This window comes from Lolium rigidum, chromosome 1 (genome assembly GCF_022539505.1).
Source record: "Lolium rigidum isolate FL_2022 chromosome 1, APGP_CSIRO_Lrig_0.1, whole genome shotgun sequence".
In the NCBI taxonomy this organism is placed as follows: domain Eukaryota; kingdom Viridiplantae; phylum Streptophyta; class Magnoliopsida; order Poales; family Poaceae; genus Lolium; species Lolium rigidum.
In genome coordinates this window covers 90,430,346-90,452,866 of record NC_061508.1, presented here as the reverse complement: position 1 = coordinate 90,452,866, position 22,521 = coordinate 90,430,346, and the positions used below count along the sequence as shown (strand labels likewise).

Genomic DNA, 22,521 nt, shown 5'->3' with positions numbered 1-22,521 from the left:
ACTTTTCTGAAGGCAGCCAAAAACAAATAACAAACCACAAACTTGTAAATCCCAACGGATATTCTTCCATAATTTTAATTTAAGCCGCAATGTCAAGGCTATGTGCACGCACACAACTATTAAAGTAGTCAATCAACATAACCATTAAGGAAAATTCATGATTTATAAAACTTTGATTGTGAATATTTTAGGGAAACTTTGCTTTGTGACTGGACCTTTGATTTATAAATTCTGGTTGTGTTCGTTTCGCGTTGGGTCATAACCAAGCCCAAATCCTGGCCTAAGCTCTGAAAGGTTTGGCCCATAAAATTCAGAAATATCAAACTGTTGCCCAAAAGGCCCAGTATAATTTCTTTAGAACAGTTTCAGACTTTCAGCCGGACCTTATCCCGGGCACAGGTGAGAGCTCGAAGGGGACAGGCGCCGCCGCCGCCGTCGCCGTCCAGGTAAACAAAAGAGGTCGCCCACTGCCGCGGTCGCCGTCCATGGACCTCTGCCTTCGGCTGCGAGCTCTCGCCCACTGCCGCGCCAAGCTCGGCGGAATCCAGGCCGCCGCGCACGGTAGAGGGCGTTGCCAACGGCGTCGCACGGCCTCCTCATCTGCCTTCTGCTCCCGTGCGTGAATATCTCATCTCCTTCTCTTGCGGCCTCCCCTTTCCTAACTTTTCCGTAATTGCGCGTGTGCGTTTGCAGTCGCAGTTGCGTCCAGCGGAAATGGAGCGGCAGCTGGACCCGTTGGGAGCGGCGTGGAGGTCGCGCGCTCCAAGAGGATGCTCCATGTTGTGCTGGTTTCCCCTATGGTAATTGTTCTGTAACTGTTTGCAAGTTATTTTCTCTACCGATTGCTGCTGTATGTGCTATTGACGGTGGCATTGCTGACTATAGTAGAGTACCTAAATTACTTTATCTTTCTGCCACTCGATACGATAGGTTCAAAATTGACACACGTGTGGGCTAGAGTTGATGGCTTGATGCGTTGTATTTGTTTGTTCCAATTAGCAATCGGTTTGCTGCACAAGTGAACAGATTAGTAATTTATCGGTTATCTATTAATAAGTTGCCTGAAATTTCTTAGGTTTCGCTCATATTTTCTAAGCTTTTGGACCAACACCCAACCATCTTGATCTCCAAGTCACCCCAGACATAAACTAGAAACAAAAAATTGAATTAACATTTCACTTTGCACACATCCAAAGAGTTCAATTTTAGGCTTAGTAGTGTGTAATTTCAGGTGACTGAGATATACTTAAGCCAACAGACAATTAGTAGGAGCTGTAATTTATTATTTTATTAAAAGAGAGTTTCCTCTCCCATCAAAACAAAGGCATGGCTACAGCAGAAAAAGGAAATTTAAAGCAAACACGAACCAGCGTGGGAACATCAAGGCGCCACAGAAGAAGCAGCCAATACCCAAAGCAACTCTCCAAGCACCCCTTAGCCTGGGATAGCTTCGGTATAGAACCAAACTTTTACATCTAAACCAATCACAAGAGAAGGCCGCCATCCTTGTGAAGCTCTAAAAACTTTAGTCGCTACTTTTTCGAGGAACTTTACTCCCCAATTCATCTCCTCTTTGTTTGCCTGTTTTATCTGCAAACTTGATTAAGTGTTCAACCGATATCCCACTACATGGATCAAAACAAAGGATCTTCGCACTTGGAAACAAAGGATCAAAACAAAAAATTCCACCTGCATGCCAATCATTGCAGAAGGAAAAAACTTAATCTCCCAGATTCGCCATAATGATACCCTGGTGGCTGATCAAAAGCTTATTGAAGAAGCTTTTACTTCGCACTTCTGAAGAGGCTTTCAGTGCACCTCCTGACCGCGCATTCAGCCTCAACCTGGAAGGCCTCGGCCTACCACATTTTGATCTCTCCCAGCTGGATGCTGTTTTTACTGAAGAAGAGATTCTGTCAGCTATCAAGGATATGCCTGGAGATCGTGCGCCCGGGCCTGGCGGTTTCACAGGTTCCTTTTTCAAAACCTGCCGGGCAATAATCAAAAATGACATTATGGCAGTTTTTCAGGCAGTTCACTCTGGTCGTGCTCATGGTTTTGAGATTCTCCTCCCCAAAAAGCAAGATGCGTCTTAGGTTCGTGACTTCTGGCCCATCAGCCTTGTCCACAGTGTAGCCAAATTGATTGCCAAGACAATGTCTTTGCGCCTTGCACCTGTACTGCCAACCTTAGTAACACCCAATCAGTGTGCTTCCATCCGAGGTCGTTCTATTCTTGACAACTACATGTTGGCCCAACAGCTCGCCAAGTCATTTCATGCTGCAAAAGCCCCAACTGTCCTCCTGAAGCTTGACATTGATCGAGCGTTTGACACCGTCTCCTGGACATTTCTGATTGAGCTGATGCAGCATCTACGTTTTGGTCAGGCCTGGATAAACTTGGTATGCCTCCTTCTGTCATCTGCTTCCACTTGCATTTTGGTAAACAGCAACCCTGGTGATGGCATCTCTCACCATCGTGGTGTCAGGCAAGGCGACCCGCTGTCACCAATGCTCTTCATGCTAGTTATGCAGTGCTTCCACTGCCTAATTGACCTTGCTGCTCACCTCGGTCTGCTTGCCGATCTGCCAGGGAGCCGTGGAGCAGCCGCACTTCCCTATATGCAGATGATACGATCGTTTTCTTCAAACCAATGCAATCTGACTGCGGAACCATCAAGGAACTTCTTCGCATCTGTGGTGAAGCCACTGGCCTTCACACAAACATCCTTAAGAGTGCTGCCACTCCTATAAGATGTGGAGACGATGAGAGACTAATTGCGGCTGACCACCTTGTGTGCCCAATCAAGGAGTTCCCTTTCACCTACCTTGGTGTGCCGCTATCCATCTAGAAGCTTCGTGCTCAAGACTTGCAGCCCCTCATCGACAATTTGCACCACAAGCTCTCGGTGGCATGCCAACTTGCTGTCAAAAGGTGACCAGCTAGTTCTTGTCAAAGCTGTGCTTGCTGCTGTCCCGATTCATGCAATGTTTGCTACTGAAATCCCCAACCTATCGGTGAAGCAATAATTAAGTGCCAACGAAATTTCTTACGGTCATCCGGTCGTGATGATGGAGGTGGAAGGCTGTGTCATTGCCTAGCGTGATGTCCGTCGACCAATCGAGATGAGTGGCCTTGGTGTTATTGATCTCAAACGCATGAGCTGGGCTCTGCGTGCACGCTGGTCCTGGCTTCGACATGTCGATCCTGGAAAACCTTGGGCCATGTTCCCTATTAAGGTTTACCGCCACATCAACGCCCTGATCCATGCAGCCGGTAGAGTCAAGTTGGGAGATGGCATCGGGATTTACTTACGGACTGATAGGTGGCTTGCTGGTCAAAGTATTTCTAGCATCGCGCCGGCTGTGTTTGCTTTTGTCAGCGAGCATGCCGTCAATGCCTGCACTGTTGCTGCTGGTGCATGAAAATTCTTGGATTAAAGATATTTCCGGTGCCCTTTCGATCGACGGCATAATGCAGTTTCTGAACCTGGTCGAAATCATTGATGCCCAAGAACTTTTCCCTGACAATGCAGACGAGTTTTCCTGGAACTTCACCAGCTCGGGCTCCTACTCCAGTAAATCTGCACATAGTGCTTTTTTTTGAGGGTATGACATTCTCACTGTGAAGGGCGGGCCTGGTGCAGCGGTAGAGCCTCACCGCTGTGACCGAGAGGTCCCAGGTTCGAGTCGCGGTCTCCTCACATTGCACTTCGTGAGGGTAAGGCTTGCCACTAACACCTTCCCCGGACCCGCACGGTGCGGGAGCTCTCAGCCATTGGGTACGTCCTTTTTTTTATATGACATTCTCACTGTATTTCTAGGCTATTTGGGATTGCTGGGCTCCTCTCAAATGCAAGGTTTTCGCATGGCTCGCTACTGCTAATCGCTGTTGGACTGCTGAGCGACACATGCGACATGGTCTTACTGATGACAACACTTGTGCAGTTTGTGACCAGGGCAGTGAGAGCATCACCCATCTGCTGCTGCAATGCCCATTTGCCAAACAAATCTGGTTCGATACTCTCTCCAAGCTTGGCCTCCAGGCCTGTATCCCAGGGCCTGACGAGGAGTTCGATTCTTGGTTCGAATCTGCTGCCATGAGAGCTGACCCCCATCTCCAGAAAGCCACAAGATCTATCATCATCCTCTCACTTTGGAGACTGGAAATCACGCAACAATGTCATCTCCAACAACACCAGACCCAACCACCTCGACTTATCGCTCTCAATTCTTGATGAAGCCAGGTTGTGGCTGTTGGCTGGGGCCAACGAGCTTCCGTCTACCTCTCCATGCTCGGCCTCCGGATGTTACCTGAAGAATTGTATATATTTTATTTTGTTTTCTCTTTTGTTCTTCTCTTGTTTCTTTGTTTTTGCCAGCTTCAGTAGCCTTGCTACCAATGCTGTAACTTTCCCATCATCTTGACGGTCTTCTTATTTATATACAAAGACACACATTTAGACATGTGTTCGAGAAAAAAAAAGATCTTGCACCCTCTTATTTTCAAAGCAAGCATCACTCCTAAATTTCCGCATTGTCCAAAATGCTGCAGCAATCCCCGCAGTGATCAGTTTTTTGATCTTCTTTTTGAATCTGACCAGCCAGGAATTAGAAAGGTCCTGAACTGTATCAGGAACATCTCTAAAATTAAATGAACATTGCAATATGCTCTAAATCATTTTGGCAACAGTACAAGTTTAAACACGTGATCTACAATCACTTTTTTCGACGAAATTGACGTGAATCATCTTTTTACCATGAGTGAATTCCATTTTTTAGCTCTAGTTTGCCATTTGTGACAATAGTTACCCCATATAGTCCCATTTAATGAAGTTTGTGCCACATTATACCCTTTATAAGAACTGCTGGTGTCGGTTGGAGCCATATTTTTTTCTCTATGTTCACCACTCACTCCCCAATCGCCACCGCTCCTCTAAGTTGAACAAAATTGCACATTAACTTTTCCGTGATCAAAGACCAAAGTGTGTTTGCGGCTGTTTGAAAGACACAGTCAAATGTAGGTGGGCGCTGATAAGAACATGCTCCTCTTGTTGGGAACTGAGATATCCTCTGCAAAATCGGCGGCCACGGCCGGTTCTTTGCTGGGCGCACTGTCACGTAGTGGGATATAACACCGAACCCTTGGACCTCTGCGGCGCGACGCCAGCCAGGGAGGGACTGTCGCATGGCAGAGGCAGGGGAAGAGGTAACGATGGAGATAATAGATTGGTTTATTTCTTAATTCGTAACATGCTAGATGTGAGCACTAAATAGCCCACGTTACAAGACTTGAGGCCTAAGGCAAAATCCTAACCGACTTGGAACATTACTAGCTTGAAACTGCAGGGAATAAAAACCTGCCAAACTAAAAGTTCTTTTCCTTTAGCCTATGTCGGGTGGCGTTGGTGCCCCTTGTGCAGGACTCCTGTGCCTATAAGGGATGCCCCAACTGACATCTCCCTCCCCCCCTTGCGAGTCAGCTCATCCTCGAGCTGATGATCTAGATATGTCTTCTGAAAATCAGCAAGTGGCATCCAAGAGGCTTCGACAGCTGCAGCACCCTTCCACTGGACCAAAAGCTCATGAATACCTCGACATACACGTGCTTTGAGTAGCTTCTCGGGCTCGAGACAGGCTCGACCATGCATTGTTGATGGAAGTGCTGGTAGAGCCTCTGGCGGGTCACCATGGTATGGCTTGAGGAGTCCCACGTGGAACACATCATGGAGGCGTGCATTGGCTGGCAGCTGTACGCGATAGGCGACTGTCCCCACACACTGCAGTATCTGATATGGTCCGAAGTAACGTGGACCATACTATCTCTGGAATGCCAAGGGGCTGTAATATGCCTGGTGGATGCAGCTGCTCACTCTTGTTCCGCTGGCAGGTTGCACAAGCTCTGATGTACCCCTGAACCAACTTCTGCGCATTAGGGACATGGAAATCACCCCGCAGCTTGCCAAACTATTCTAGCTCTAAAGAAATCAATCCTTTTGTTCAACACCCAAAGGAACTGAATAAAAGGACATCATGTCGAGAGGCATATTAAACATGATTGGGCTAAAATTTATCTACCCCCTATAGTACAATTTTCTTGCCAACAGGCGCACCTGTAGTGGTTTTCTTCTCCTGTGAGATTACAATGACATGCATACTCAATTACAAGTAAGATCTTCTGCATACACATGGTTTCTGCATTCTGGGTTACAAGAAGGGGGCATAGCTTCTGCAAGAAAAATTGGAGAAACATTACAGACATTGCTACATTCAAAGACTGAACTGAATTACTGATCAGACAGCCAGTAAAAATGCATTGGCCGCTCCACTCAAAGACTTGTACTGTCAGACAGACATGCATACTGAACTGAATTACTGATCGGTCACAACTAAAGCAGATCTTCTGGATTTCTAGTGTAGTACTGGAAGGACTCGATGAAGATCTACGGACTCCTATCTTCTTTTTTATCTTCCAAACGGCCTCGCGATCGAGCTCCACTATCATTAAGAATTTAAGATATCGGAACAGCAAGAGCTCTGCATCCACGTGTAAAAAGAAGAATAATGAGCATGGCTCTGCTGCCACATACTGCTAGTAGCTCCAAGAACGAACTAAGAAAGGACCAGGTACTAAAAGCAACTAGAAACTATTATAGCAGAGCCCAGCATTGTTCTTGCAAGCAGACAGGACTCTCGCACCAGTGATCAGCCTACGAGTCAGAAATGTTCATCATCATCGTCAGTTTGCCGCGGCGCTTCCATCATCTCCAGCCGTCTCCATGGCCAGCTAGTGAAATGTGCCGGAGAATTGCAGCAGCATTCAGCATGTCCCTGTCCTGAGCCGCGTGAAGGAACAGACGGCATAACTAAATCAGCACAGCTATACACAGTCACAAGGCATGCAATATAATCCAAAGAAGAGGCATCTGCAGATTAAACTTACATCGCTGGAGATTCCCTTGAGCAGGTTGCCATTGTCCACCTGCTGCCACTCCACCGCGCGCAGGTTGACCGAGAAATCGTCGTGCTGGATACCTGGGCTGCCGAAGCCTCCCAGCGGCAGCGCACCTTTCCCCTTCCAGTCGCATACCTGCGCGCCGCTCGGGTGCCGGAGCACGACTTGGCCGGACGGCTCGGCTTGGAGCGGAGAGACGCCGTGTTCAACAGCGACCAGCTGCGGGAAGTTGGTTCTGGTCACCGCGCCGCGCATCTCGACGGCCGCGGCGTCGTACGCTCTGGCAGCCTCCTCCGCGGTATCGAAGGTGCCGAGCCACGTCTCTTCTTTCCCCTTGGAGATCCTCGCCCCGAACCTGCCGCCGTGCTGATGGAAAACGCCACATCCTCTGCAGTGAGGAGAAGGCCATGGACGCGGTCCTGTACGTGGACCGCCCCGAGGGCGCCGACGCCGAGGAGTTCCACATCAGCACCCTCGCTCCCGTCCTCTGCAGTGAGGAGAAGGCCAGGGACGCGGTCCTGTACCACTACAAGCACGCCGCCAGCGGATTCTCTGCGAAGCTCACCCCCGACCAGGTCAAGGAACTCAAGAATCATTAATTTCCTCCTCATCATGATACTCCCGCCGAGTTGAGCCATATCCTCGGGGGATACCCCATCGGGAGCCTACATAATCAATCATCTAAAAAGAGTCAAAGCAAGATTTACTGCACCCGCAACTTTTTGGCGAATTGAAGTGGATTTATCTTCTACGGTTATCTAATACTGACCCGATGCACTTCCCGGTCAGTGTCTTCATCTTCTACACTTATCTAATACTGATCCAATGCACTTCTGGGTCAGCGGATTTATCACATGTGCAGCTAAATATTTCTTTTGTATAGAATTGACTGTTGTGCTATCCAAAAATTATCACAAGAGATGATCATGTATATCTGTTTTGTATGTGATGTTTTATTTGGACACATAATAAAGTCAGCTCACAGCTATCCCAAAATTCTGAGGTTTTCACTTGAAATTCAACCGGGCATTACAAAAATAAAAAAATTCAAAATAATGGAAAAACTTCACAATCTATCTATGTTTGTCTAGAAGATCATGTGTAGGAAATTTGAGGTGATTTAGAGGTGGTCAAAAAAAATCACGTTGTTAGAAAAGCTGGTTTGAGTGTAGAAAATAGAAATATGTAGAAAGTTTCCCAAAATTTGACCATGTCCAAATGACCCCAATTTTGGCATACATGGTGACATACATGTAAAAAATAGAAATATGTAGAAAGTTTCCCAAAATTTGAAGTTTGAAGTGTCACTTTATCCTAAATTCCGAGGTTTTCATTTGAAATTCAACCGGGCATTATAAAAATAAAAAATTCAAATAAATGGAAAAACTTAGGGCCTTAGGGGGAAGGTTACCAGGAGTCTTAGGTCCCCTATTGGCCGACTCCCCTAGGGTTTTCACTTCTAGGGCAATATATAGTCGGAAGGGTGGCCTCGGAGGTGGACCAGGGGGCCCACACCACCCCCCGGCGCGGACAGGGTGGCACCCGCGCCATGGCATGGTGTGGGGGCCCCTTGGCCCCCCTCTGGCCCTTCTCTGGATCTCTGGGTCCGGGTTCCGGTCCTCCACAGAAAGGGACTACGGTGCGGACCCGGCTCCGGGTCCCTCGCGCGGCGGACCGGACCCAGAAGACCTCCCCGAGGAAAGCGAGCAACACTCCAAGGACAAGCCCTTATCCACCATCGCCCCAGGAAAGGGGGCTACCATCGCCTAGGTGCAGGAGTGCACAGCGGTCGCCGCTCCCGGAGCCAGGAGGAGTCTGGTGAGGGGCGGCAGGACATCACCCAGAGGAGATCACGCATCCCTCCATCTATCGCTACATTTTCGGAAGTTAAGTTATCCTTTGTGTCGTTAGCGCACTCCAGACGCCCCAGGCGGAATGTTGGTGAAGACGCCCGGGGCCGAGGAGGTGGAGGCGCCCGCCGGGGCGACAGGCAGTGACAAGTCGGGGGATTCCAGCTTCGTGGAGTTCCACACCATCCTCCAGGGAGGTGGGGAGCCCAAGCTGGTGCTTTTCCGAGGTCTTCCAGGAGATCACGTACTGCTGCGGGCCCGGGAAGATCAGCCCGAGGGAGGCCAGCTCGACCCATTGGTGGCTGGCTGACCTGGAGGTTGATGAAGGAGGCCAGCTGGTGGTGGCCCGCCAATGGGGCGCGTTCCTGAGCTTCCATTGGCACTGCCTGGTTGTGTGTCCAGCCGGCTTAGCACCACTATGGTACTTACAAGGCATATCAAGCATAGCCTCATAGGTGTACTTTGGGCGGTCCTGCCACGCCTTTTTTCTGGCGACGACTGCCCCGAGCAGCCGGATCAGCTTCTTCAGCGACGGCTACCTGCTTGGCGCCGTAACGGGCATCCGGATGATCGTCCTTCCTCTTGCTGCGGCCGTCGTGGAGCCGGCCGCCGCCTGCCTGCTCTGCCCCCTTGGAGCTTGACCCATGAATGATAGCATCCGGCCGCAGGGGCTTCTTCATGATTTCGTCAGCCGTGGCATACTTGTCGGCGATGCGGAAGAGCTCCGTCAGGGTCTTGGGCTCTGCTCGCGCTAGCTTGTGCTTGGTAGATGGGCCGGATGACGCCCTCCTTGCACTATGGGGAAGCCGCCTTGTCGATCTCCGCATGGACGTCCTTGCCCGGCGCGGCGAGATCGTCCACCCGCCGGCCGGTGCGGTGAGCCGGGGTGAAATCGAAGACGGTGTTGTACTTCGTGGTGACCGCGGCGACCTCGCGCCGCCGCGCTCGATCTCCGCCTCGACCTCTCCAACTTGTCCCCCTTGGGTGAGGTTAAGACGATGCCGACTCCTAACCCCGTTCGCATCTTGGATCCGTCGAAGTGGAGCTTCCCGATGAATTGATGGCCGGCGAGTAGAGCATGATATGAGCTGCGGACGTCTACCACCTCAAACCGGATGGGCTCCCGCCGTAGTGGCTCTTGGTGCCGAAGACGATGTCCAATCGGGACCTTGCCCATGACACCGCGAGCTGGCTCCCGTACGATGCCGTGGAAGGTGGTCTTGCTAGGGTGGAGATGGGACTCTTTGATGCCCATCTTCTCCATTGTGTCACGGTACAGGATGTTGATGCTGCTGCCGCCGTCTATGAGGACTCGAGTCAGGTGGACAGAGTTCTTCTCCGCGGACACGAAGCAAGGGTCCACGACCATAGCATATCTGCCTGGGTTGGGCATAACGGACGGCTGGTCGGTCCGGCTCCAGGTAATGTTCACGTGAGACCAGTTCAGGTACTGAGGGACAGCTACCGCATTGACCCTCAAACCAGATGGGCTGCGGGCTGCCCAGTTGCCTGCTACGGTTGTGTGTCCAGCTGGCTTAGCACCAGCTGTGGTACTTACAAGGCATATCAAGCATAGCCTCATAGGTGTACTTTGGGTTGTCCTCGCCACGCCCTTTTACGGCGACGACTGCCCCGAGCAGCCTTTTGAGTTCAAAAACACTTGAACAGTCTACCAGAGCCAGTGTAGATCGGCGATCTCGTCCTCGGAGGCAGAGGCCATGGTTTCGACGGACGATGCTCTGCCACGTCGCCGGCAACCCCGTTGGTGGCCCTGTTAACGGGTGGCGCGTCCTTGTGTACTTCGTCGTGCTCTGCCACATCGCCGGTATAACCCGTTGGTGGCCCTGTTATGGCACTTGTTCTCCCTGCTCAGGAGGGCCGGTACTGTTTTCAGAGTCGACCGCCTCCCGGGGCCATCTGCGTGTACGCATACGCGCTCAAGGCCTTCCTGCTTCACCCCTTCTTCTCCGATGCGCTCTTCCACTTCGAACTCGCACCGAGCCAGATCACCCCAACGGGTGGCGCCTCCACATGTTCGACGCAATGTCTGACAGTGCAATGTCCACACGAGGGGAGCACGGAGACGGCCGTGGCCGGGGCGAGGACTGCATCGTCGCCTTCCCGATCCTCCTCTGTTGCCTCCGAGGTAAACTCAGATCTTTTTATTAATCTTGTCTCAAGGTTAAATAAGCTTAAGTGTCAAAATAAATTGGTTGGACTTTTTTTTTGAGAAATTGGTTGGACTTTGGAGAAGAAATGGCTAGCAAGTAGGGGTAGGCGTGCGAAGCAGGGCCCACTGGCCACGCGTACCCAACAGTCCAACCAATCAGACTCAGGAGTACCCACGCTTACCACTCCTGGCAGCTTTCCCACAGGCAGTTGTCTTCTCCGTGGTCAGGCTCAGGAGTAATGGCTACCGCTCTCCTCTCTGCGCCTAGCTCTCTGCGCCTCTTCAATCAGACTCGGGAGCCGAGGTTTCTGTCGCGGCGAAGTTCACCGGCGTACGAAAGCATATGCACCTACGCCTTTACTTTCCCCTATATTATCGTAGTTAAGGATGAAGGCTCGGAGCCAATCCAAGCCTGGCGGAAGGAGAGAGAAAATAAATCGGCGGCGAGCCCTCCTTCGCCAGGCCGCCGCTGAGCACCAAATCAAGCTGCAAGAGGATCGCCAGGCCGCCGCTGAGCACCAAATCAAGCTGCAAGAGGATCGTCAGGCCGCCGCTGAGCACCAAATCAAGCTGCAAGAGGATCGCTAGTACGCTGCTGAGCTGCAAGAGGTATTAAACTTCCAACCCTGCTCCATCCAATGCAAGTTCTCAAATTAAACTTCACTATTTTTATGGCAGAAAATACTCTGTCAACACTTCTTTTTAATAAGTCTCTCAACACTTGAGGTCACCACCGGCAAAAACAACACTAATTTGAGAAGCATACACCAACTTTCCATTCGCGTCCACAGATTAATCGACCTGAAATCCCAAATCCCCGGTTATATACTACTTTTCAGGTCATTCCAGATTACCTATATACTACTTTTCAGGATATATAAAACTTTTCCAGGTCATTCCAGGTTACCTATGAAGGACTTTCCAGGTTACCTACCACATTTGATTTCTCAAGGGACAACTCATTGTCCGCTAATTCAACAATTTGGGCACTGTTAGCTATGCATCATCTAGCAAGTTTAATTACATATCAAGCAAAGCTGCAAGCACCTTGTAATATACAGAGCAAGCAAACACCTTGCAGAATAAAGCGATACAAGGTTCAAACGCAAATAGCAGAAGTTTCACACGCAAGGTTCACCAGCGATACAAGTTCAGAACTAACAAGTTCACAAGTTCACCAGGCGATACACGAAGTCTGCAGAAGCGAGCAATAAGTTTTACAGCATAAGCCAATGAGAGGCTATCATACGAATATAACAAAGTTTTAACACACCCACAGCGGGGCAAAAGAACAGCTAAAAACACAGCAGAGGTGACACACTGACACCCTGCTGCGTCATAGCTAGGGAGCAACTTGCAGTAGCACGGGGAACTAGGAGCTTCTACGACGACATTACTGGGGGAGCTTGAGGGTCTTGAGGGTCTGTAGGGATACATCAACGTTCTTCTTACTTTCTTTTGGGATGCTTCCTAATTGGTGAAGTTACATCACCGCCCTTAACAACACCATTGAGCCTCGGGCTGAACCTCCTAGGCACAGCAGCAGCAGGCATCTTGGTAGCACGGCTTTTTGACTTGGCAGCTTTAGAAATCCCTTCTTCATGCACAACTGTGTTGGCAGCTTCAGGCACCACCGCAGCAGTAGCCTTTTTTGTGTTGGCAGCTTCAGCAGCTTCAGAAATGCTGCAGGAGGCATCAACATTGCTGCAGGAAGCACCAACTGGCTGCAATGCAATGATCTCTTCTTCAGCAGCCTTCTTTGTGTTGGCAGCTTCAGAAATGCTGCAGGAGTCACCAACATTGCTGCAGTAAGCACCAACTGGCTGCAATGCAATGATCTCTTCTTCATCAGCCTTCTTTGTGTTGGTAGCTTCAGCAGTTTTTTCTTCATCAGCCTTCTTTGTGCTGGTGGTTTCAGTAGCTTCAGAAATGTTGCAGGAGGCACCAACATTCTTCGCAGAAGCGAGCATCAGGCTCGCAATGCGGATAATCTAGCTATGCATGCATCAACTTGTGCTTGGTCAACTCCAAAAGATTCGAGATTCACGCATTGAAGAAAGGATCTCGAATGCATGGACTGGATAACTTCTTGAGACTCGGGCACTCCAGAAGTTACCACGGCAGAAGTCGCCATAGCAGATCTTACATCTTGGGAGTCAACTGCGGACTGGATGCAAAATCTTGATGATTGCGCATAGCAAATCTCCTCTAGAGATTTCAACTGAAATGGGAAATCGAAGAGAAGATGTAAGATTTGAAGCCAAGTACGCCATAGTATGCTTTCAAGATAAAGAGATGATCAATACCTTAGAGTTCTCGAAGGAGATCCTGCCATTGTCCTTAACCTTACAAATAGTATCCATCAAAGTCGCCATATCATACTCATTGAGCCGAGGGCGATTTTTGTTTACACTATCCGTCAGTTTCAAATTATCGACAATAAATCCCTGACAACCGAATATACAGTTAAACAAGTTAACGCGTGAAGCGTGCACATCAAATCCATATGAAGCAAGCAACTCAAGCACGATAAAAAAAATCCAAAGATGACAGCTAGCTGGGCAGGTAAAAAAAATCCAAATCCGAATATACAGCTAGTAATTGATGAGAGCACCAGAATGCTTACCGGAATTATGATTGGGCAACCAGGCATAGTAAGTGATGCCTTGTTTTTTGCATCCTGCCTATGCTTCTTCCAAATTTTGATAGAATCCTTGAGATGCTCATACACTATTGTACACATGTCAAATTCCTTGAGGCTTGCCAAATCCCTTGTGTACATCACTGCATGTATGTTTATATTTTGTGAAGTGGTAGGCATTAGAAATCTTGAAAAGAGAATGAGGAAAAAACATTTGACCCTCAAATGTTTGTTCTCCTCTTTTTTCATAAACTTCAATATATTCCCAGTGTCCAATGACGTTTGACCCAATTCAGATCGCAATTGAATAAAGTCCTTATGTTTTGCATATTGTACTTGAGGGGGCCTTAGGACCTTGGGCAGCATCAAGAGATGATGGATCTCATCTGGTCTGATGTATACAATTACATCATTTTGTAGTTGCACCTTGATCCTATCCTCTTCCAGATCAACTAGCTTCATACACAGATAGGTTTCCTTGCGCTGGCTGATTTGTCCCAACTTTAGGTTTAGGAAAGGTGAGTACCAAAGTTGCTCAACTTCATGTCGGTCTGCTTCATCAAGACTCTCCGCTGCTTCCATAACATCTTGGGCCTTAAAGCCAAAGTCAATACACACGCGCTCATCTCTTTCTCCATGTGCGCCCAACTTCTGACTCTTCATCTGGGAGGACAGTTAAATGCATAATCATGAGCCAGGAGAAGAATTTTAGTTGGTACAAATGCAAATATTAGGAGGTAACAATTTGCTTTCAAATTTTCATCATTTTTAGTTCACTAAAACTGGGAGAACCAAGTTTTCCCTACACTAAACCACCACAACGACAAAAGAGATGCTAAACTCAACACTGAGTTAGCCAATTTGATTGAACCATCTAATTAACATTTTTGTAGATCATTGAATCATCTAATTAACATTTTTAAAGATGTGTCGTTTAATGAGCACGAGTCTTACCTCACCACATGATTCAATACGAGAAGTAGAAGACATCTTTTGAATATTAGGAAGTGTGCAATGAACCTGCTGTCCTACAATAGAGAAAACGATAAGTTGTGTCAACTTGCAAGTCAACTATCATCAGTAGAATATGCTGAAACCAGCAGCCAATTAATTTTTAAATGTATAAAAAAAATAACAATCAAGAGCAAATCGAACGATCTGCTTCAAAGCGTATCCTAGACTTGTCAAATTATGCACTGCGAGTGAATTTTTTGTGTCTAAGATACTGTCACTAGTACACACCAACGTGACTTCAAAAAAGAAACAACCTAACTATAGATAGAACAAGATAAAAAAACAAGATACAAATTAGAACAAATCCATATTCAGAGATAGAAATTAGGATAGATAGAAACTAACATTTACACATACTATTAGTTACGCCGAGTGTGAAGCATCCGAATATGACCACGAGAATATGACCATGACTCCTAATCCGAATACACAATTACTAGTCCCGTGGATCCTCCCGGATGAAGAGTCGGAAGTTGGGCGCACATGGAGAAAGAGATGAGCGCGTGTGTATTGACTTTGGCTTTAAGGCCCAAGATGTTATGGAAGCAATGGAGAGTCTTGATGAAGCGGATCAGACATGAAGTTGAGCAACTTTGGTACTCACCTTTCCTAAAACCTAAAGTTGGGACAAATCAGCCAGCGCAAGGAAACCTATCTGTGTATGAAGCTAGTTGATCTGGAAGAGGATAGGATCAAGGTGCAGCTACAAAATGATGTAATTGTATACATCAGACCAGATGAGATCCATCATCTCTTGATGCTGCCCCAAGGTCCTAAGGCCCCCCTCAAGTACAATATGCAAAACATAAGGACTTTATTCAATTGCGATCTGAATTGGGTCAAACGTCGTTGGACACTGGGAATATATTGAAGTTTATGAAAAAAGAGGAGAACAAACATTTGAGGGTCAAATGTTTTTTCCTCATTCTCTTTTCAAGATTTCTAATGCCTGCCACTTCACAAAATATAAACGTACATGCAGTGATGTACACAAGGGATTTGGCAAGTCTCAAGAAATTTGACATGTGTACAATAGTGTATGAGCATCTCAGGGATTGTATCAAAATTTGGAAGAAGCAGAGAGGCAGGATGCAAAAAACAAGGCATCACTTACTATGCCTGGTTGCCCAATCATAATTCTGGTAAGCATTCTGGTGCTCTCATCAATTACTAGCTGTATATTCGGATTTGGATTTTTTTTTACCTGCCCAGCTAGCTGTCATCTTTGGATTTTTTTTATCGTGCTTGAGTTGCCTGCTTCATATGGATTTGATGTGCATGCTTCACAGTTAACTTGTTTAACTGTATATTCGGTTGTCAGGGATTTATTGTCGATAATTTTAAACTGACGGATAGTGTAAACAAGAATCGTCCTCGGCTCAATGAGTATGATATGGCGACTTTGATGGATACTATTTGTAAGGCTAAGGACAATGGCAGGATCTCCTTCGAGAACTTTAAGGTATTGATCATCTCTTTATCTTGAAAGCATACTATGCCGTACTTGGCTTCAAATCTTACATCTTCTCTTCAATTTTCCATTTCAGTTGAAATCTCTAGAGGAGATCTGCTATGCGCAATCATCAAGATTTTGCATCCAGATCGCAGCTTGACTCCCAAGATGTAAGATCTCGCTATGGCGACTTCGCCGTGGTAACTTCGGAGTGCCCGAGTCTCAAGAAGTTATCCAGTCCACTAGCTTCAGCCTCCTTTTCTTCAGCAAGTGAATCTTGAATCTTTTGGAGTTGACCAAGCACAAGTTGATGCATGCATAGCTAGATTATCCGCATTGCAGCCGGCTGGTGCTTCCTGCAAAGCAATGTTGGTGCCTCCTGCAACATTTCTGAAGCTGCTGAAGCTACCAGCACAAAGAAGGCTGATGAAGAAGAAGCTGCTGAAGCTATCATCACAAAGAAGGCTGATAAAGAAGAGATCATTGCATTGCAGCCAGTTAGTGCTTACTGCAAAGAATGTTGGTGAGTCCCGCAAGCATTTCGAAGCCGCTCGAAGCCGCCAACACAAAGAAGGCTGTCGAAGAAGAGATCATTGCATTGCAGCCAGCTTGGTGCTTCTCAGCAGCAATGTTGATGCCTCCTGCAAGCATTTCCGAAGCCGCCGAAGCCGCCAACACAAAGAAGGCCGTTGTCGCGGTGCTCGAAGCTGCCAACACAGCTGTGCATGAAGAAGGGATTTCTAAAGCTGCCAAGTCAAAAAGCCGTGCTACCAAGATGCCTGCTGCTGCGGTGCCTAGGAGGTTCAGCCCGAGGCTCAATGGTGTTGTTGAGCGTGGTGATGTAACTTCACCAATTAGGAAGCATCCCAAAAGAAAGTAAGAAGAACGTTGATGTATCCCTACAGACCCTCAAGACCCTCAAGCTCCCAAGCAATGTCGTCGTAGAAGCTCCTAGTTCCCCGTGCTACCGCAAGTTGCTCCCTAGCTATGACGCAGACAGGGTGTCGATGTGTCACCTCTGCCGTGTTTTTAGTCGTTCTTTTGCCCCGTTGTGGGTGTGTTAAAACTTTGTTATATTCGTATGATAGCCTCTCATTGGCTTATGTCTGTAAAACTTATTGCTCGCTCTGCTGCTAGCCGTGTATCGCTGGTGAACTTGTGAACTTGTTAGTTCTGAACTTGTATCGCTGGTGAACCTTGCGTGTGAAACTTCTGCTCTTTGCGTTTGAACCTTGTATCGCTTTATTCTTCAAGGTCTTTGTTTGCTCTGTATATTACAAGGTGGTTGCAGCTTTGCTTGATATGTAATTAAACTTGCTAGATGATGCATAGCTAACAGTGCCCAAATTGTTGAATTAGCGGACAATGAGTTGTCCCTTGAGAAATCAAATGTGGTAGGTAACCTGGAATGACCTGGAAAAGTTTTATATAACCTGAAAAGTAGTATATAGGTAACCTGGAATGACCTGGAAAGTAGTATATAACCGGGGATTTGGTATTTCAGGTCGATCAATCTGTGGACGCGAATGGCAAGTTGGTGTATGCTTCTCAAATTAGTGTTGTTTTTGTCGGTGGTGACCTCAAGTGTTGAGAGACTTATTAAAAAGAAGTGTTGACAGAGTATTTTCTGCCATAAAAATAGTGAAGTTTAATTTGAGAACTTGCATTGGATGGAGCAGGGTTGGAAGTTTAATACCTCTTGCAGCTCAGTGGCGGCCTGGCGATCCTCTTGCAGCTTGATTTGGTGCTCAGCGGCGGCCTGGCGATCCTCTTGCAGCTTGATTTGGTGCTCAGCGGCGGCCTGGCGAAGGAGGGCTCGACGCCGATTTATTTTCTCTCTCCTTTCGCCAGGCTTGGATTGGCTCCGAGCCTTCATCCTTAACTACGATAATATAGGGGGAAGTAAAGGCGTAGGTGCATATGCTTTCGTGCGCCGGTGAACTTCGCTGCGGCAGAAACCTCGGCTCCCGAGTCTGATTGAAGAGGCACAGAGAGCTAGGCGCGGAGAGGAGAGCGGTAGCCATTACTCCCGAGACTGACCGCGGAGAAGACAACTGCCTGTGGGAAAGCTGCCAGGAGTGGTACGCGTGGGTACTCCTGAGTCTGATTGGTTGGACTGTTGGGTACGCGTGGCCAGTGGGCCCTGCTTCGCACGCCTACCCCTACTTGCTAGCCATTTCTTCTCCAAAGTCCAACCAATTTCTCAAAAAAAAAGTCCAACCAATTTATTTTGACACTTAAGCTTATTTAACCTTGAGACAAGATTAATAAAAAGATCTGAGTTTACCTCGGAGGCAACAGAGGAGGACCGGGAAGGCGACGATGCAGTCCTCGCCCCCGGCCACGGCCGTCTCCGTGCTCCCCTCGTGTGGACATTGCACTGTCAGACATTGCGTCGAACATGTGGAGGCGCCACCCGTTGGGGTGATCTGGCTCGGTGCGAGTTCGAAGTGGAAGAGCGCGTCGGAGAAGAAGGGGTGAAGCGGGAAGGCCTTGAGCGCGTATGCGTACACGCAGATGGCCCCGGGAGGCGGTCGACTCTGAAAACAGTACCGTCCCCTCCTGAGCAGGGAGAAAAAGTGCCATAACAGGGCCACCAACGGGTTATGCCGGCGATGTGGCAGAGCACGACAAAGTACACAAGGACGCGCCACCCGTTAACAGGGCCACCAACGGGGTTGCCGGCGACGTGGCAGAGCACCGTCCGTCGAAACCATGGTCTTTGCCTCCGAGGACGAGATCGCCGATCTACACTGGCTCTGGTAGACTGTTCAAGTGTTTTTGAACTCAAAAGGCTGCTCGGGGCAGTCGTCGCCAGAAAAAGGCGTGGCAGGACAACCCAAAGTACACCTATGAGGCTATGCTTGATATGCCTTGTAAGTACCACAGTGGTGCTAAGCCGGCTGGACACACAACCAGGCAGTGCAACTGGGCAGCCCGCAGCCCATCTGGTTTGAGGGTCAATGCGGTAGCTGTCCCTCAGTACCTGAACTGGTCTCACGTGAACATCACCTGGAGCCGGACCGACCAGCCGTCTGTTATGCCCAACCCAGGCAGATATGCTATGGTCGTGGACCCTTGCTTCGTGTCCGCGGAGAAGAACTCTGTCCACCTGACTCGAGTCCTCATAGACGGCGGCAGCAGCATCAACATCCTGTACCGTGACACAATGGAGAAGATGGGCATCAAAGAGTCCCATCTCCACCCTAGCAAGACCACCTTCCACGGCATCGTACCGGGAGCCAGCTGCGGTGTCATGGGCAAGGTCCGGCTGGACATCGTCTTCGGCACCAAGAGCCACTACAGGCGGGAGCCCATCTGGTTTGAGGTGGTAGACGTCCAGAGCTCATATCATGCTCTACTCGGCCGGCCATCAATTACTGGAAGCTCCACTTCGACGGATCCAAGATGCGAACAGGGTTAGGAGTCGGCATCGTCTTAACCTCACCCAAGGGGGACAAGTTGGAGAGGTCGAGGCGGAGATCAGGCGCAGGCGGCGCGAGGTCGCCGCGGTCACCACGGAGTACAACACCGTCTTCGATTTCACCCCGGCTCACCGCACCAGCCGGCGGGTGGACGATCTCGCTCGCCGGGGCAAGGACGTCCATGCGGAGATCGACAAGGCGGCTTCCCCATCGTGCAAGGAGGGCGTCATCCGGCCCATCTACCAAGCACAAGCTAGCGCGAGCAGAGCCCAAGACCCTGACGGAGCTCTTCTGCATCGCCGACAAGTATGCCACGGCTGATCCTCCTTCGGTGCATATGAGTGTACGTGGACCGCCCGAGGGCGCCGACGCCGAGGAGTTCCACATCAGCACCCTCGCCCCCGTCCCTTTAGTGATTTGTAATCTCACAATGACAGTGAGTTGGTTCTTTAATATTTTTCACTTAGCTGCTTCTCACTAAACTATAAATTTGCCTCATAGATCCCAGGAAATACAGGATCAATTGCAAGGACTTGTGCAGCAGCGGCTGTTGGCCTCCATCTTGTCGGGGTAAGGTTAGTGTTCATTGTTTTGTCCTCTAGACAAAAGTTGTAGTACATACATTGTTGTCATTATTTGCTCTTCTATCACTATGAGTAGCTCACACTGATTTATTTGAACTGAAAGTTTCTTTTATATATCCAGCCTTTAGGTTATAACATAGATGACACAAAATTGAAGCGAGCTGGATTGGATTATTGGCCGTATCCTACAGTTAGATATTCTATTTATAGTTACTCTTTATGATCTGCAACACAGTGAAACCCAGATACTTGAAGTTAGTCCGGTGGTTTGTGTCCGTCGTTTGAACTGCAGCAAGTCTGAACCTTAACTATTCCTACAAAGTTATGTTGTTGTGAAGGTTCATGACACTTGGGATGAGTTCCGAGATTATTTCATGCAGCAGGTACTGCGGTTTTACCCTCCTACGATCAATATAACTCTGACTAAATGGGAAGTTTTAACTAATCTTTTTCTTTACACCAGGATGGAGAAAAAAGGTTGCTGGCATTTACCAAAAGAGGCACACGTATCCATTCAGTGAGTAATACATTATTGAAATCGAATTGCTTAAAGTAAATTCTTGTATATATGAATATACTTCCATTTCATTCCTATCAAATAATTCAGCTAAGGTGTCAAGTGGGATCCCACCTAAGACCCACTTGTAGTACATTTTGCTTTTTCTAGTGTAAATTTTGACACAAAATTTTGAACTAGAAAAGGCAAGATACACTAAAAGTGAGATCCCATCGGGATCCCACATTGACACCCTAAGAACAATGGATCAATAGTATCTGTTTCAGTGGTTTTGGATTCTGTCTGATGGCTACCAGGGAGCTATTATGTATTATTATCCTTATCCTCGGCATAGACATAAACACATGTGCCTATCAAGAATGAATCCCAGTGGCTGGTGGGTGTTCATGTTGCTATGATAGTGATCTTTGTTCTCCTTTTGGTTCTATATTCTTCATTCTTGCAGAATAATTAGTGGGTCAGGGTCTCCTCTTTTTTTTCAGTTAACCCTTTTGATCCCTAATTATTTACCATTGTGCATTTACATTAGTCATATCTCATGATTGATTGTAATATTTTCTTGTTAAATGGTTGGTTCTAAAATTTTACATACATTAATCTTTACTCCGGCATGTGTTGATATAGTACACCAGCTCAACTCTTTGTTGATTGGATACTGCATAACTAATATTTGGAAACCCGAATACCATTGGAGCAGATTGACTTGAATATGCCCACTTCCACATTGATATATGAATGAATACAAAGAAAATGTGCGAGTCATATTCTTGCACTAAATGTTTGCATTTGTTTGCTTATTATCCTCCACATCTTTTGTTCAGGATTTCGCATATAAGCCAGGGGACTGGCTAGTATTCGGCTCTGAAACAAAAGGGCTACCAGACTCCGCGCTGGAAGACTGCTCCGGAGAAGCCCTAGGTGGTGGAACCATCCGAATTCCGATGGTGGAAACCTACGTCCGGTGCCTGAATCTCTCGGTCAGCGTTGGAGTAGCGCTCTACGAAGCAGCCAGACAGCTGAACTACGAGCAGCTCCAGTACCAGGCTGATCTCCCGGAGGAAGCTCAAGGATTGTTCCCAGCAGAGGATATTTATGGATGAAAAACACTCATCTGAAGATATTTATTTACGGTACACTCAGTGCTGAAAATCTGCTGCTTTCAAATTGAAAAGAGCGAGAGTTTCTTCTATTTCTTGCTGCGCCTTGCGATTTTGTGAACATTTGATCCGGAGGTTTTGCTCGCATGCTGAGTCAAATTTTGTAGTTGGATTTGATTTATACTCCTGCCAGGAGGTAATTAGATATGACAAGAAGCAAGATGGGGTCTCTTCAGAGCTCTAGTACACCGAGCTGCCTAATTGTACTGAACCATCAATACGTTGGTTGATTCGTATGCAGATGTTTTGTCACTTTGTTTCTGTTTAGATACATGGTGAGGACGACTGAGGACTGAGGGAGGTTGGTGAAGAAATTCACTGCTATTTAAAACTTCTGTCAGCTCACGGGCCAAATAGTCCCCACACTCTGCACCTGTCATGCCGGTGAATTATTGGATCATCCGTTGGTCTGCAGGATGATAAATGTCAAGTTCGTCAGCAGTTCCTCCATGATCCTCTGACGAACGGTTATGGCGGCGTATCTAGAGCGTTGCCTGCATCTGCATTTTCGCCTTTTCAAAGTTTGAATGTTCGTCATGTGCGCGCACAGTGACAGATTTTCTTCTCTCTGGCCTGTACATTTTTGTCAGTTTTTTATGGTTTGAATGCAGCCCAAATTAGCGTTTCAACTTTCAGCTGAACTTCAGTATTTGTGCAACAGAAGCCGTAGTGGTGATTACACAGTGAAGGCCTAGGAAAAATCTTGAGACTACTAATTGCCCATGAGTGTGTTTGCATTGCATCCCTATGATGGCA

General features: G+C 47.8%; 1 protein-coding gene across 1 annotated transcript; it reads left to right on the top strand.

The window, feature by feature from the left end:
• Positions 1-485: 485 nt before the first annotated feature.
• On the top strand, positions 486-22,026 carry LOC124693216 (putative tRNA (cytidine(34)-2'-O)-methyltransferase). Its single transcript, XM_047226714.1, has 7 exons — positions 486-615; positions 694-800; positions 20,009-20,077; positions 20,213-20,271; positions 20,414-20,474; positions 20,555-20,608; positions 21,430-22,026. The coding sequence occupies exons 1-7, from the start codon at positions 486-488 to the stop codon at positions 21,706-21,708; spliced, it is 759 nt and encodes a 252-aa protein (XP_047082670.1). The 3' UTR covers positions 21,709-22,026.
• The last annotated feature ends 495 nt before the right edge of the window (positions 22,027-22,521 follow it).

Excerpts from the sequence above, each read along its gene's own strand:
- LOC124693216 (XM_047226714.1), top strand. The coding sequence starts at position 486 with ATGGACCTCTGCCTTCGGCTGCGAGCTCTCGCCCACTGCCGCGCCAAG. Across the intron at positions 20,272-20,413 it reads GCTGGATTGGATTATTGGCC|TTATGTTGTTGTGAAGGTTC; the intron begins GTATCCTACAGT and ends ATTCCTACAAAG. Across the intron at positions 20,609-21,429 it reads GAGGCACACGTATCCATTCA|GATTTCGCATATAAGCCAGG; the intron begins GTGAGTAATACA and ends TCTTTTGTTCAG.